The 14,445-nt window shown below is 50.2% G+C and overlaps 5 protein-coding genes across 5 annotated transcripts; 4 read left to right on the top strand and 1 right to left on the bottom strand.

Annotated features, from left to right (window-relative positions):
- Positions 1-1,943: 1,943 nt before the first annotated feature.
- On the top strand, positions 1,944-2,471 carry PG985_002346 (uncharacterized protein; the record flags this gene model as incomplete). Its single annotated transcript, XM_066822115.1, has 1 exon — positions 1,944-2,471. The coding sequence occupies one exon, from the start codon at positions 1,944-1,946 to the stop codon at positions 2,469-2,471; it is 528 nt and encodes a 175-aa protein (XP_066689547.1).
- Positions 2,472-4,312: 1,841 nt separating this feature from the next.
- PG985_002345 (pheromone processing carboxypeptidase kex1) lies at positions 4,313-6,324 on the top strand (the record flags this gene model as incomplete). The annotated part of the gene is made up of 3 exons (XM_066822114.1): positions 4,313-4,470; positions 4,540-4,900; positions 4,954-6,324. The coding sequence occupies 3 exons, from the start codon at positions 4,313-4,315 to the stop codon at positions 6,322-6,324; spliced, it is 1,890 nt and encodes a 629-aa protein (XP_066689546.1).
- Positions 6,325-7,126: 802 nt separating this feature from the next.
- PG985_002344 (uncharacterized protein) lies at positions 7,127-8,533 on the top strand (the record flags this gene model as incomplete). Its single annotated transcript, XM_066822113.1, has 1 exon — positions 7,127-8,533. The coding sequence occupies one exon, from the start codon at positions 7,127-7,129 to the stop codon at positions 8,531-8,533; it is 1,407 nt and encodes a 468-aa protein (XP_066689545.1).
- Positions 8,534-9,349: 816 nt separating this feature from the next.
- PG985_002343 (triacylglycerol lipase) lies at positions 9,350-10,405 on the bottom strand (the record flags this gene model as incomplete). The annotated part of the gene is made up of 1 exon (XM_066822112.1): positions 9,350-10,405. The coding sequence occupies one exon, from the start codon at positions 10,403-10,405 to the stop codon at positions 9,350-9,352; it is 1,056 nt and encodes a 351-aa protein (XP_066689544.1).
- A 2,268-nt stretch (positions 10,406-12,673) lies between these two features.
- PG985_002342 (phospholipid-translocating ATPase rsb1) lies at positions 12,674-13,819 on the top strand (the record flags this gene model as incomplete). Its single annotated transcript, XM_066822111.1, has 3 exons — positions 12,674-13,141; positions 13,194-13,368; positions 13,422-13,819. 3 exons carry the CDS (start codon positions 12,674-12,676, stop codon positions 13,817-13,819), a joined length of 1,041 nt encoding a protein of 346 aa, XP_066689543.1.
- Positions 13,820-14,445: the final 626 nt, after the last annotated feature.

The following is a 14,445-nucleotide window of genomic DNA, read 5'->3' as shown; positions in this document are numbered from 1 at the left end:
TTATCGATTATTTTAAAGATTTCTTTAAATTTTTAAAAGGAATATATTTTTAAAAATTTATATAATAAACTTTAATATAATTAATTACGGACGAAATACGGTATCGTTATTAATAATTTTATATTTATTTTTATATTAATAATAAAAAAAATAATTATTTAAATTAAATACTTTTTATTATTAAAGATTTTATAATAACTTTTAATACCTTTAAAATAATAAAAGGTATAAATATTTTTATTATTAATATAATTAGTTAAAATAATAAAATAAATATATTTAATAAATAAACTTTAAATATTAAAAGATATATAAATCCCGTAAATTTATTTATCTTCTTTCGATAAAAAATATAATATATATAAATATAGAAATAACGAATATTTAACGATTATTAAATAATAAAATTAAAACCGATTAATCCCCGGCTATAAATAAACTTAATTTTAATAAAATAATAAACCTTTTTTAAGTATATATTAATAGACGATATAGAATAGAAGAATTAATAATAAATATTTATTTTATATTCGTTTAAAAATATATAAATCTTTTTATTCGAGATAATATTAAATTAATTAATAACTTATTTTATAAAATTTATTAGGATCTTTTTATATTATTTTAAGTCAATAACTTTAATTAAAAATAATTAAAGTAATATATAATTATAATAAAAATTTTATATTTAAAATAGCTTTTAAATATTATTAATTAATAAATTTAAAGAAATTATAAATAGATTTAAATCGTTACTTTAATTAAATATTGAAATTTTATAAGGGTTTTAATTTTAAATATTAAAATTTCTAATATTATTAAAAGGTAATATAATAGGCGGGATATAAATAATACTTATCGTATAATAAAATTAACGGTATAGGAATTTATAAATAAAAAAATTAATAAATATTTAAAATTATAGGATATTTATATAAAATTTATTAATCGATTTTAATTATTATTAATTATAAATAATTAATAATATTTAAAAGAAAATATAATTAATTAATTAAAAAGATATATAATTAAATAAAAAAGGTAAAAAAGGTAAAAAGTAAATAATTAAAATAATTATTTATTATATAAAAAAATTATTTATTATATAAATAAATAAATATTTTTATAATCGAAAGGTATAAGAATTATAAAGGGTAATAAGTAAAATAAAAATTATAAGGGGAAATTAAATTTTTTTTATTGTTATAGTAATCCTTTTTGTAACCGTCCCTAGGACCTTAACGGAGACGAGCCGACCTTTGGCCGTGCCCCCCTCCCCGAACTCGACTGGTCCTCTTTGCCTTGCTTGTTGTTAAGTGACTTGTTGATGGGCTTCCAGAAGCAGTAGCCGTCACTATCAGATCCACAGAACCAGGACCATAGCCGTGTACGTGTGAGAATAAGGAACCGAAAGTGGTGGAGCAATTGCAGGCTAAGACGATTGTCGATCTTATGCATGGTCCCCTGATTTATAGAAGCGATCGCCTAGTTTTGCATCGGGAAAGGAATAGGTGGTATGATTACTTGAGCGAGCTGCATTTGGTGGTTTCGGGCTCTTTAGTGTGTAGCAATATCAAGCCCGCTGCCGCCGGCCAAGCTACGCGAGTGGGTGTGTTAAGGTGTCAGTCAACCACGCACGTCTAACCACGCACACCACAACTTTCTCGCCCCCTTGAACTCCGACTCTGCCGCAAGAACATCGAGTCCGAGCCTGAGAACCGGTCGGAAAACCACGCAATCTTCGTCATAAATCAACATCATTTGCGGTTGGAGTCGTTGGCTGCTTTCTGACACAGGGTGCGCCCACAACTGACTGGACCGTCGAATTCGCAATTGGCACCTGCGGCTATCTGGGCAGGACCACCCACACCCCGGAAAGCCTCAACAATCGGCATATGGTCTCGCGCAGGAGGCGGCTCTTCCTTTTGCACGGCGAGACTCCAATGAGCAGCCCGGCCTCAGCAAGGGAACCAGGCGCCGAGCAAGGGAAGGAAGCAACGCCGGCAGGAAATGGCGGCGCCAACGCAGTAGCCGGGCCAGCCAGAGGTCATTCTCAAACGCTCTCCATCTTGATTTTCAAAGGAAGGCCGGAAGACACGCCAGCGGCACGAATCACAGATCTCTATGTGGCGGCGAACGATGATAGCAACACAAATAGCACATTTCGACTGGATGGCCAGCCTGGGAAATATCGAGCAGGCGAGCTGTGGAATCTGGCCGCTCCTCGGCTGAGGCCCGACTACCGCTCACAGATCCATGTCGCAACTTTATCAACCGCTTCAGCCGTGGACACCACTTTGCACGACACAATCAAGGGTGTCGTGGTGAACAACGAGGACCCAAGCTGGGGTTGCCAGCACTGGGTTGGCGATGTGGTGACGACGCTGCATGAATTAGGCATGATTTCCGAAGATGAGGGCGATCGAGCGATCGATGCGATGATGAACATCATATTATCAGCACCTCGTTGAGGAGGGCGATGCTGGATGATGACGGTATGACGAGCTATACCTGTAATGTCTAATACGGTTGCCGCATGTCGTCTTCGCCAGAGGCATAAGATTTTGCCAGCGACTTTGGTCATCCACAAAGCTTTGAGATGGCCCTTTTAGGTTGGGAGGCGGGTTGGAAGCATACAAACGAATAGACACTTATATTTGTCTTCCGTTTGGTTGTTGGCAGGTGTACCTGATAGAAATGCCATGGTGTTCCCCGGAGTGCCAGGGCCACTGGATTTCCGGTTGAGAATAGGCGTTGGCCCTGAAGGCCTCATTTGCACGGGATGTCAAACAAAGATTCAGCACAATAGCTTGCCACAGCCTTGAAGACATGAGTGAAGATGCGGAGCTGATGCGGTCGGCAGGACAGCATTCGATATGAAAGTAGTTTGGCACGCCACTCAAAAGACACTCAAATCTGCAACAGTGTCTGTCGGCCACGAGAAAGACAGCTTGGGGAGGCTGATGGTCAGGATGATCATTTTCGTACTTGATTGCGGCCACTATGATGGCCCTGCACAGCATATAGACGCACGGCAGCTGCAACGGTACACCTTTTCATTTCTTTCCTGGGAAAACGTAGGTTGGCAAGTGCCCGGGCTTCGTGGAGGGTGGAGTTGGGGAGTTTGATGAACACCTTACAGCAACTTGAAACAAGCCGGAACAAGAAACAACATCGCCCGAAACCTCTGGCTGAAGGCCTGGAGTTAGGTAAACCCGACAATGAAATGACCAATGATGATATGTAATTCACCGACCTCCCGTACTTAAGTTGGTAGTTGGCTCTTGGGCCCCTAGAGGCAATAGAGTATGCAGACAACCAGGCAGGCAGGCGCACTGGAACCGAGGTGGGTCTGAGGCTGCCTACTTTGCTGTATAACATCGTGCTTGATCCTACATGGCTGCATCCGACCTCCATTGAAAGAATTGATGGCTCCAGTGCATCAGCAGATTATCGATTCGCTCTATTTTCCGTCGCGGTCTGATATCATAGTCCACATTGATAGACCCGTGCTGACGCATGAGCAAGTACGTAGGTGCTTATCTATCTGCTACCTACCAATTACCTTACAATGATCTGCAGCGGGCGTTCATATAGGGATGATAGCTGCTGGCAGTACGTAAATAGAGCTGTTGCTGAGTCGCCGCAGTCCCACTAAGAGTAGTACATACCCCTGCCCAGCCTCTAGGGGTCCTGAGATTTGGAAGTCCAATCGGGCTCGGCCTCCTCGAAATAGAATGTACAAACCATTGAATACATACAACGGCCACTCTAACAAGCATTGAATGGGTTTTGGTTGCTGGAAGCAAGTCAATGATTGTATCCTCCCAGCCTCACATCATTTATACGAATCTTAAACTGGATCTTCTTGCAGCCTGAGATTGCCCAAGGTGAAATGCGAAGTACATGATCCTTTTGGAGCGCAGGGCCGGTACTGCGGATGGCGGATAGCGACCCCTAAAACTGGGTCCCTGTTCCCCATACGCGTTCGTCAGCCAGCCATCGAGCGCTTTGGGGGACGTGTTTGAGAGAAAGCCGACCGTCAGCTCAAGGTTGCCTTTAACCATTGATTGATCGGACGTATCGGGCCCGACACGAATTCGAAAGGCCACTTCACCACCCTTCCTCAGAAGCCTTCCAGTTTCATCCATTCTGGGTTTTCTTTTATTCTGCAGTCTTTCAAGCACTAGATTACCTCATTGAGACTGGCAGTGGCCAACGTTTTCCCCTTTGTCCTGCCATCCTATTGCCTTTCGAGGAATTGAAGTCGCCCCTACTTCGCCGTCGCTCTTGCGCGACAGTTCTAGCAGACATGGCTTCGATTGCCTCCCCCATACGGCTGGCCGCCTTCGGGCTGCTTGCCCTGGCATCACGGACCCTGACCGTCAGTGCAGAGAAGACGGCTGCCGATTACTTCGTCCACTCTCTGCCTGGCGCTCCGAAGGACTCGTTGGTGAAGATGCATGCTGGGTAAGAAGACCGTTTTCCCACCAGCGCGCGCATCACCGTGGCAAACCATACTGACCCTCACGACTCCAGTCACATCGAAGTCAACCCCGAACACAACGGAAACCTCTTTTTCTGGCATTTCGAGAACCAGCACATCGCCGACCGGCAACGAACCGTTATCTGGCTGAACGGCGGTCCCGGCTGCAGTTCTGAAGATGGCGCAATGATGGAGATCGGCCCCTTCCGGACGAAGGATAAGGAAACCCTGGTGCCCAACAATGGCTCCTGGCACGAATTCGCAAACCTCCTTTTCGTCGATAATCCTGTTGGAACTGGTTACAGTTTTGTCGATACCAACAACTACCTTCACGAGCTGGACGAGATGGCCGACCAATTCGTAAAGTTTTTGGAGAAATGGTTTAAGGTGTTCCCTCAATATGAACATGACGACGTAAGATATTCCAAGAGTAATCATCGTTCACGATGGCTGACAGAACAATACAGTTATATATTGCCGGTGAATCGTTTGCTGGCCAGCACATTCCCTATATTGCTCGCGCCATCCTAAAGCGAAACAAAAACCCACAGATTGTTGGCACTCCCAATAGCCATACCGATATGCATTCGTGGAACCTGAAGGGTATATTAATCGGAAACGGATGGGTTTCGCCGCCTGAGCAGTACGAAGCTTATCTCACCTACGCCTACGAAAAAGGTCTCGTCAAGAAGGGATCCGATATTTCCCAACAGCTGGAGAATTCCTACCGGGTCTGCTCGAGGGAGATGGCTTCTAAGCACCTGCAAGAGGTGGACAACCCGATGTGCGAGGCCGTTTTGCAGGACATTCTTCGCCTCACGGAGAAAAACGGACGCTGCGTCAACATGTATGACGTCCGCCTAGACGACACCTACCCAAGCTGCGGCATGAACTGGCCTCCGGATTTGGAAAACGTTACGCCCTACCTTCGAAGAGACGACGTTACTGCGGCACTTCATATTGATAAGAAACTCAACACCGGATGGCAAGAATGCAACGGTGCCGTCGGCGCAGCTTTCGGGGTGAAGAACTCGAAACCGTCGGTTACATTTTTGCCGGAATTGCTGACGGAAATCGAAATTCTTCTCTTTTCTGGAGCCGAGGATCTCATTTGCAATCATCTTGGCACTGAGGCTTTTATCAGCAACATGGAATGGAACGGAGGAAAGGGTTTCGAAATTTCCCCTGGAAACTGGGCCCCGCGACGCGACTGGACTTTCGAGAGCGAGAAGGCCGGCTTTTGGCAGGAGGCGCGAAACCTGACATATGTGTTGTTCTACAACTCTTCCCACATGGTTCCTTTCGACTACGCACGCCGCTCGCGCGACATGCTGGACCGATTCATGGATGTGAACATTAGCAGTATCGGGGGGATTCCGTCGCAAAGCGCTCTGGATGGAGCGACATTGGCAGATACCACTGTTGGGGGCGCAAGCAACAAGACAGCTGACCAAGCCGCCAAAGATAAAGAGGTTGAAGAAGCCAAGTGGTCCGCCTACTACAAGTCGGGCGAACTTGTGCTGGTCATTGTTATCGTGGCAGCCGGTGCTTGGGGCTTCTTTGTTTGGCGGAGCCGCCGACGAACCCAGGGGTACGAGGGCCTGTCCGGGCTTGCTCGTAGCACTGGCATCGAGAGCTTCCGCAGCAATGGGAACCAGAGATCGCGTCGCGACGTGGAGGCCGCCGATTTTGACGAAAGCGAATTGGACGATCTCCACGTTCAGACACCGACGGAGGCGGGGGTAGGGAAGGGGCATTATGATATCGACGATGACAGCGATGAAGACGTGGTCCCTCACGAGAAGCCGAAGGCACCAGGGTCATCTAGCCGCACTTAGAATATCTTGTATAACACGACGTGAGTAAGTGATAGGATTGGCATGGCGGTGTTAATATATCATTTGCTGAATGTGGGATGATTATTTAGAATCAGTATCAAAACTTGAACTGAACAGTGATAGATTCGCCATGCAGGCGTAGTATACATAAAATACGCTATGGGTCAAAATGATTATACTTCAAAGAACTGCTCAGATGGACCATTTCGCATTATTCGCATGTCTAATTCGGCTCATACGATAACGAGACTCGCGTATAGTCGCCCGATGTTGATTGATGGCTGCTCATATACGCAGGATACGGAAAGTCGCGTTACAGAGTTCAAGGGCCTAAGTAAGCAACAAGCCCAGGGACCGCGCTCGGAGCCTGAACGTACATTTGACTTTGTCTTTCGTAACCCGAAATGCACCATGGGGAAACCTTGGTCGGTTTTCGGGCACCGGTCTGGTCTGAAATAGCCATGCGATCTATCATCGAACATGTATTATCACCCTATCCCTAGGGGAGGGACATCAGTGCACCAAGACACCGACTGCGCCTTCCAACTCCCGAAAACTCAATACATTTCGCCTCCCGAGCACACAATGGAAGCAGATATACCGTGGGGGTGTCCGTGTCGCTGAGACGACCATGTTCTCCCGTCTGCTTGCTTCCACTGCGTCATTATCTTAGAACCCGCGTGAAAAAGAAAAGAAGAGAAAAGTACTGCCAACTTTGTGTGTCTGGACCACACGTTACAGTGTTGGTTTTTGATATTGCTAGTCTCTTGATATTATTGTAATCCCACCAGACATCGTCACCATGTCGCCCACGCAACAGCAGCAGCCGGCCAAGTTTCGCCTGGCCATCGCCGGCGGCGGCATCTCGGGCCTGGCCCTCGCTGCAGCACTGACCAAGTCGTCATGCCACAAGCAGCTGGCGGTCACCGTATACGAGGCGGTGCCCGAGTACAAGGATGTCGGGGCCGGCCTCGCGCTGCACCTCAACGCCATCAAGGCCATGGCCTTGCTGGGCCCGGAGCTCCAGCGCGCTTATTTTGAGCGGGCTCTCACCATGGCGGCCGAGGAGGACACCGAGATGGCCACTACCGTCATGCTGGCCCAGGGCCCCCACGCCGGCACCGTGGTCGCCGAGCTGGGGAAGGCCAAGGGCCGCAAGTCCATTGCCCGGTCCGACCTCGTCCAGGGGTTCTTGGAGCTCGTGCCCGAGGGGACGGTCAAGTTCGGGAAGCGACTCGTGGAGATCGAGGAGACTGCTGAGAGTACCAGCCACGACGGCCGCCACCCCGTGGTCAAGTTGTCGTTCAAGGACGGTACAACCGCCGAGGCCGACGCACTGATCGGCGCCGACGGCATTCACAGCGCCACGCGATCCTACCTCCTGGGAGCCGACCACCCGGCCACGCAGCCCAAGAACCACGACGGCTGGATCGTCTACCGGACCCTGGTGTCGACGGAGGAAGCACGAAAGAAGATCAACCCCCGCTGGACGACCAACGTGCCCATCATGATGGGGCCGCGGGGCCACATCAACTGCATCCCGCTGAGCAAGAACACGCGGCTCAGCGCCGGCGTCGCCGTGCGCGGCAATGTCCTCCGCGCCCTCACCTCCTCCGCTGCGCCGGACGACGACGACGACCCACAGTCGAAGCCGGAGCTGGACCCGAGCTTGTACGCCGACTACACGGAGGAGGCCCAACAAATCGTCCGCCTCGTCGCCGCCGACACGAGCGCGTCCTGGACCGCGGCCGACCACGACCACGCCCCGACCTACCACCGTGGCCGCGTGTGCCTGCTAGGCGACGCTGCGCACGCCTCTCTGCCCTTCGCCGGCAACGGCGCCGCGCAAGCCCTCGAGGACGCGGCGGTGCTGCACGCCCTCTTCACCTCCTCCCCCCTTTCCGCCTCCGACCTGCACGACGAGGAGAAAGGCGTTATCGAGAAGATGTTCGAGGCCTACGACACGGTGCGCCGCCCGCGGTCGCAGGCCGTCGTGGACCTGGCGCGCCGGTTCGGGCGCGTCTACGCGTACGCCGAGGACGGCATGCACGAGGACCCGGTGCGGATGAAGGCCTTCTTCGCCGAGATGTCGGCCTTTACGAACCAGTTCGACGTGCGTGGGCAGAACGAGGAGGCGGTCCGCATGTTTGAGGGGTTGATGATGGGCAGGGTCGGTGACGGAAAAGGGAGAGGCGAATTGCCCAATTGAGAGGGGGAAGATGACTTTTGGAAGGTTACTGTAGCTAGGCAGCTAGCCACCGATCTGTTACGTTAAGTACACATTGTGTTCTGTGTTCAGGCAACACTGCAGAGCTCCAATAGATCAGAAATGGTATCTTGATTTCAATTTGTAATTACGGCTGGGCAATGTAGTACATCACAGCTGATCTAACGATCCTTGAAACTGCGTACTCATTCAATTTGCCCCGTACCATCAGCATTTCGCATCTGGTGACCCCTTTTCCAGCTTTGAGGCAAGCCTTTATGCTATGAGACTGTGGTAGTGTTTCAACCCAGGCTTCTTCTCCCAAAGTACGTCTGTATAAGTAATTAGGGCTAAGGTATGCTTGGGTTTGAATTACCTAGCATCGCAAGCCGTCGTACAACCTAGATGAATTCATCACTGAGTATCTAGAACTTTAGCATATCTAATTCGCTCATATTCGACCAGGTGGGTCCGGACATATGAGCAGTACTCTCGTACACTGTCTGCCTCGAACCGCGATCCGTCTGTGCTAAATGAGCCTCTCGCAGGTTCAAACTCGTGGAAGAGAGAGTATGAGGCAAGTGAGATTAAAAATTACGACGTTACTGTCACCCTCTCCTATCGATTCGTTATGTGACGACGACGACAAGATATGATGCGTAGGTATTAGGAGATGTTAAATGCATATATTGACCATTCAAAGTCCTTCTTTGGCAAGCATATCTGCGATATCTAAGTAGAAAGCAATGGCATTGAAGCTGCCGAAGCCACGTCAGTACGTTGATTTGGTCGATCATATAAGGGGGGGGGCATATTGACTCACTGGGGATCCCTGCCTGCCCAAAGCTTTCGCATCATCCATCGAAGTCGGTTCGTCCAGTTGATCAGGTCCAGATGGCTAACACCAACAAGAGTACCTTTGTACTGCCCCCACTGACTGGAAGTGACACTAACCAGGCCATCGTTTGGGCCTTCAAGCCTGTCCAGAATATCGTGAGAGAGGCGGAAGGGGCTCAGAAATGGCAGTTGCTCCACCAGTGCGCCGTAGGAGAAGTATTGCACGCTTGGGTCATCAGGTGTATTTGGGTTGAACTCTTCTCTCATGTATTTTTGCGTGAGCTGCGCAAAGGCGCCCGTCTCAAATCCTGCGCCCTCTACGAACTTGTAGACACTAGGTAGACGCTCTGAGCCGATTTCATCAAACACGTAGTCCGCAAAGGCACTGCCGTGGTGTGGGGAAGCCACGGTGACGAGGGACTTGACGTCGACATCCTTGGGTTGCAGTTTCGATATCATGTAGCGCGCGTCTAAGCCACCCATCGAGTGGGCAATGATGTTGACGCTCTTGCCCTTCGCCACCTCGGCGATGCCCTGGGCCAGCTTCTCGGCTCTTCGCTCTATGCTGCCAGAGGGTGGCACGGCGGAGGCGAAGACCTCGATGCCATTTGCGGTCAGAGCTTCGGAAATGCCACGCCAGTAATGGACGGCCGGGAATAAAGGCCCAGCTACTTTTAGTTCGGCAAAGCCCAGCAGGCCATGCGCCAGCACGATGGGGTGCTTTGGGGTAGCTGCGGTTGGGTCAGTACGATATGACAAGAATGGTGGGCACGTATATTGGGGCGGAGGGGCCTCACCATAATTATCTCTGATATAGGCATAGTCGTCCTGTATGCGCCTCCCTAACTCTTTCAGTCGAGGATCGTCGTCATCAGAGGTAGAATAACCGCGGTGCGGCGCAGGCGTCGGGCAGCATCGAGCAGCAGCAGAGGGCCGGAAAGGAAAAGACCGGCTCGGAATAGTAGCAGCGAGTCGACCCGGGCGGCAGACGTGGTTAATAGAGCGAGCCGATAAGCATCTGCTCACGCTCTGGGTCATCGCAAAACCCCCTTAGCACTGCAGGATATATGCGGGATGTAGTTGGTTCGCTAACGAGGAACCGAGATGTGCTCACCGCCAAAAACAGAAAAGCAAGCAAACAGGCCGAAAGCAGGAATTGAGTAGCCAGCCGCGTGTTCGTTTGGCCGAGGTGTGCTAAGGAAGGAACGGTGACCAGAACGGTGACAAGTGCATCGAGGTTTGGCACCGCGGCAATTGGATGGTTTGGCGCGCACCGTTACAAAAGAGGCGGATGATGTCACCTCACTAGTGCAAGCCTGGCCCTTCCATTTTTCGGCCTAGATCTGTTCTCGTCCTAGGCCCGGCTCCTTCCCTTACGGCCCGCTGGCGTAGCGTCCATTGATCACTGTGGGGGATGATTTTCATGGACCCCAACTTGGACTCATCGCGAATTGCTGTCATTTGTTTTCACCTATTCTGATACGTTCCATGCACATGTACTTGCCTATGCACCATGCAGTGATGGCTGTAAAGATGCACAGAACGCCATGCCGGTTTCCTACCAACTGTTTGCTCTCGGGTATAAGCCAGGCACGAAGGCAGAGGTAAGTATGCAGTGAGCGACGGGCCCCAATCAAACCTGAAGCAGAGACGCTCAACGGCCTGCCTTACTCGCAAGTCTCGAAATTTCCGATTTCCAGCCTGCCCCCTACTCCATACATGGATCTCCAATGGGCTTTTCCCCCCAGCCAGATTGCCAGATTGATACTCACGCACATACGGGGATTTGCAGGGGTCCGGGCCGTTTCGTGGCTCAAGCTCCCTTTCCCGCTGGCATTGTGACCCAGTGAGGATCTCCGAATCCGCGGGGTTTCGTCTGTGCTGTGATGTGCCCAGCTCGAACGACACGGCTTGGTTCACGTCGATGCCACAGTATCTAGATGAAGAAGTGGTCCCGTGTCTTGTTTCATTGATTTCTGTCAATATTCCCCGGCGTTTTGTACAGATTCAGAGATCCTAGCCCTGAGCATTGGAAATTAATCTATCTTGCAACATACATACAGGGCCAGTCACAGGACCAATCTCGTTTCCCACCTCGGGCATCGGCACTTTTCTCCCGCCAAGCAGCAGCCAAGTCTGGAGTGCGAGCGAAGAGACGAGACCACAAAGCGCGACTTGGACCGTTTTCTAGGTTATCTTTCCTCCACATGGAAATAGCTTGTCGTCGTGCACCGCCGCTTTTTCGCATCCAGCATATGGACTTGACCTGGTGGAGACGGCCACCCCATCAAGGCCTTCTGCCTATCGTGTTCGCTGCCGGATGGCCTCATGGTCACAGTGGGATCCTCTGCGACCCCAGCCCTGTTGACATCCGCAACGGGTAGAGGGCACCGTTGATCGCGACATCCGGCTGCAGCCATGGTACGAGTTTGACTGGTGCCTGTTGAGGTTTGGGCCCCCAAGCCCCTCTCCTTGTCGACCACCACAACCAACAAGCCAACCCAATGTCGCGGTTGATATGCAATTTAGCGGAATCCGCTAAGCGAATCCACACGACCGCTTTCCGTAGCCGCGTTAATATATAGCCAGGTCCCTCATTGGCTGCTGCTGACCAGGGATGATATAGCAGATCCAAACTGCCGGAAACCGTCCTCAGTGAGTGTTATTGGAAGCTGGACGCAAAGATCGCCTATCCCGCGCCGTTTTAGCATGAATGATTCATATGCTGTCACTAGCTCTATGAAAAATGACTCCACGTTCAACATCGGCATCTTTGCTGGGAGATACTTGGTCCTAGAAACGTCCTGGGAATGATGTTTCCGGCTGCGCGACCCGTAGGACACACACCTTTTCCTGACAAGGGTCATTCATGTAAGGTAGGGGTGAACCACTGCCCTATCCAAGGGGGGCCAGCATGGTTGGCAACTTCCAACGTTGGTTGGTGACACCACATATGCAGACATGGGAGAGGACTCCATCCCATCATTGACAAGTTACTCATTCGCCTTCCATGGGGAGAGACAGGGTTCATGACATCGGGTCATGCTTGGACGAACTCCACTCGGTCCGGTGCTTGCCCAGCACCCTTTCGGCCTACTCCTCCACTTGCAGGAAAGCCATATGGGATACTGCTTCCCCTTCCCTTGTGTCGGGCCATGGGTGTCCACTCCCCTCCAGCCTTGAGAGCTTTATATATCTACCGAGTCTCGGCGCCACATGCACACTTCCTCACCGTCCTACCCAAGGGTCTTTTCTGTTGTTTGCCCACGCCCCAAGCCAAGATATGAAGAGACGATAGACGACAAAATGGTGGTGACTACAGGAAACTGCAGCACGGCTGCCGGCTGCTCCGAGACCTTACTTCACAAGCCCTCGCTCGCTGGCTCAGCCGTTTTCCTGGCCGTATTCGCGATCCTGATACCCATCGCCTTTGCACTTGGCGTTCGCTACCAGACCTCGGTCTTCGCTACCATCATCATCACAGGACTGGCACTGGAGGTGCTCGGCTACATCGGTCGACTTCTTCTAGCAGTAGACGACGCTTCAACACATACAGACTTCATATTATTCCTGGTCGGGACGATACTGGGCCCGACCATCATATCCTTGGCCTTATTTCGACTTCTGCCGCCGATTGTGGCAACGTACGGAGACGGGTTTCGAGCATGGAGGCCACAGTGGCACAATTCCGTCTTCTATGCATTCACGGCCGTCTCTGCCGTCTTGCAAGTGGCCGGTGCCGTCATGGCCACTGTACCGACAGATGCTAATGCAGTAAGTCCCGAAACAGGACGGAAACTGAATGGCGGATATTGACCAGTCCTAGATTCATATTGGAATACGCCTTCTCGTGGCTGGACTTGCCATACATCTGTCAAGCATCCTCCTATTTGCGCTCCTCGGTTTGCGCTTCGCTCTCGCTGTGCACCAACGAAAAGATATACTTCACGCGAGCAAATTGACTGCACACAACACTCAGAGGTTCAGAACTTTCTTAATTGGTAAGTCATTGCACTAAATGTGAAAAGAATGACCTTGCTGACCGAACTCAAAGGTCTATCTCTTGCGGTATTGCTGCTTGCGATCAGAGCGATCTATCGAATTGTCCCCGTTTCCGAGGGCTTTGGCAGCTCCCTAGCCCAGGACGAGGTACTCTTCCTGGTTCTGGACGGCGTGATGGTCGCTGTAGCTGCGGTTGCTGCTCTTGCCTCCTTCCCCGGCAGGCTTCTCGGCACGACGCTGCCTTCGGCCACGATCCAGGAACGCCGGTTTGCGAGCAGGCCCGAACGACCGTATCCTACCGCGCCCGTTCAGCTACAGCCGGCGTACGCGCCTACGCACTACCGCCAGAGCATCAAATCGAGTAAGAGCTACTCGCCCCGCCAGAACCCCTCGCCTCGTAAATACAACTCCCCGCAGCAGAATATGGTGGACAGCGAGGCTCTTTGGTGATTCAACAACAACCATCACGCTCTTCTCGTTGGTTCCTGGTTTTGAAATTCAAGTCATAGCGCACATGCAAAGATACCCCTATACACCTTTTTCACACTTCACCGACGGAAATCGGCCCTTGGCATTGGCGCTGCTGGAGGAGCCGTGGTGTCAGGGGCTAGGGCAGGCCCAGGTTATGGTTCTCTACTTACTTAGTCAGATGGTTCGGCATTTGGGGCGGAATATTGTGTTTTCATTTGGGATTACTGTCTATATGGCCACTTTTGACCTGTCGCTCATTGATACCAAAGCTCTTGTATGGAGTTCCGGATAATGATACTCAAATTGGATTACTTAGTTGACTTTTGATCCTGGCGTCTTTACTAGATCTGGGTGGCTGAAATGTGTCTTTGTACACCTTCTGCTCTTCAGCGGTTATTGGTCTCAGTAACGTAGTGATATTTTCTGCAGAATCGAAATCCTGAATACCTCTCGTCCACGCTGAGTAGGCGCACATCGTTGATTCATCCTAAAGCCACATCACTCTGGTCTACTTTTCAACTATGGCGTATTAACGTGGCTCATCTTACAGCGAACCAAATAGTTGACACCGCTTCATCGAGGGAACCATCACATGTTCTCCCTAC

The sequence above is a fragment of the Apiospora marii genome (assembly GCF_038362585.1).
Source record: "Apiospora marii strain CBS 49790 chromosome Unknown utg000002l_segment0_segment0, whole genome shotgun sequence".
Lineage (NCBI taxonomy): Eukaryota > Fungi > Ascomycota > Sordariomycetes > Amphisphaeriales > Apiosporaceae > Apiospora > Apiospora marii.
The sequence above is the reverse complement of the archived record's forward strand: the minus strand, read 5'-3'. Positions and strand labels throughout refer to the sequence as shown.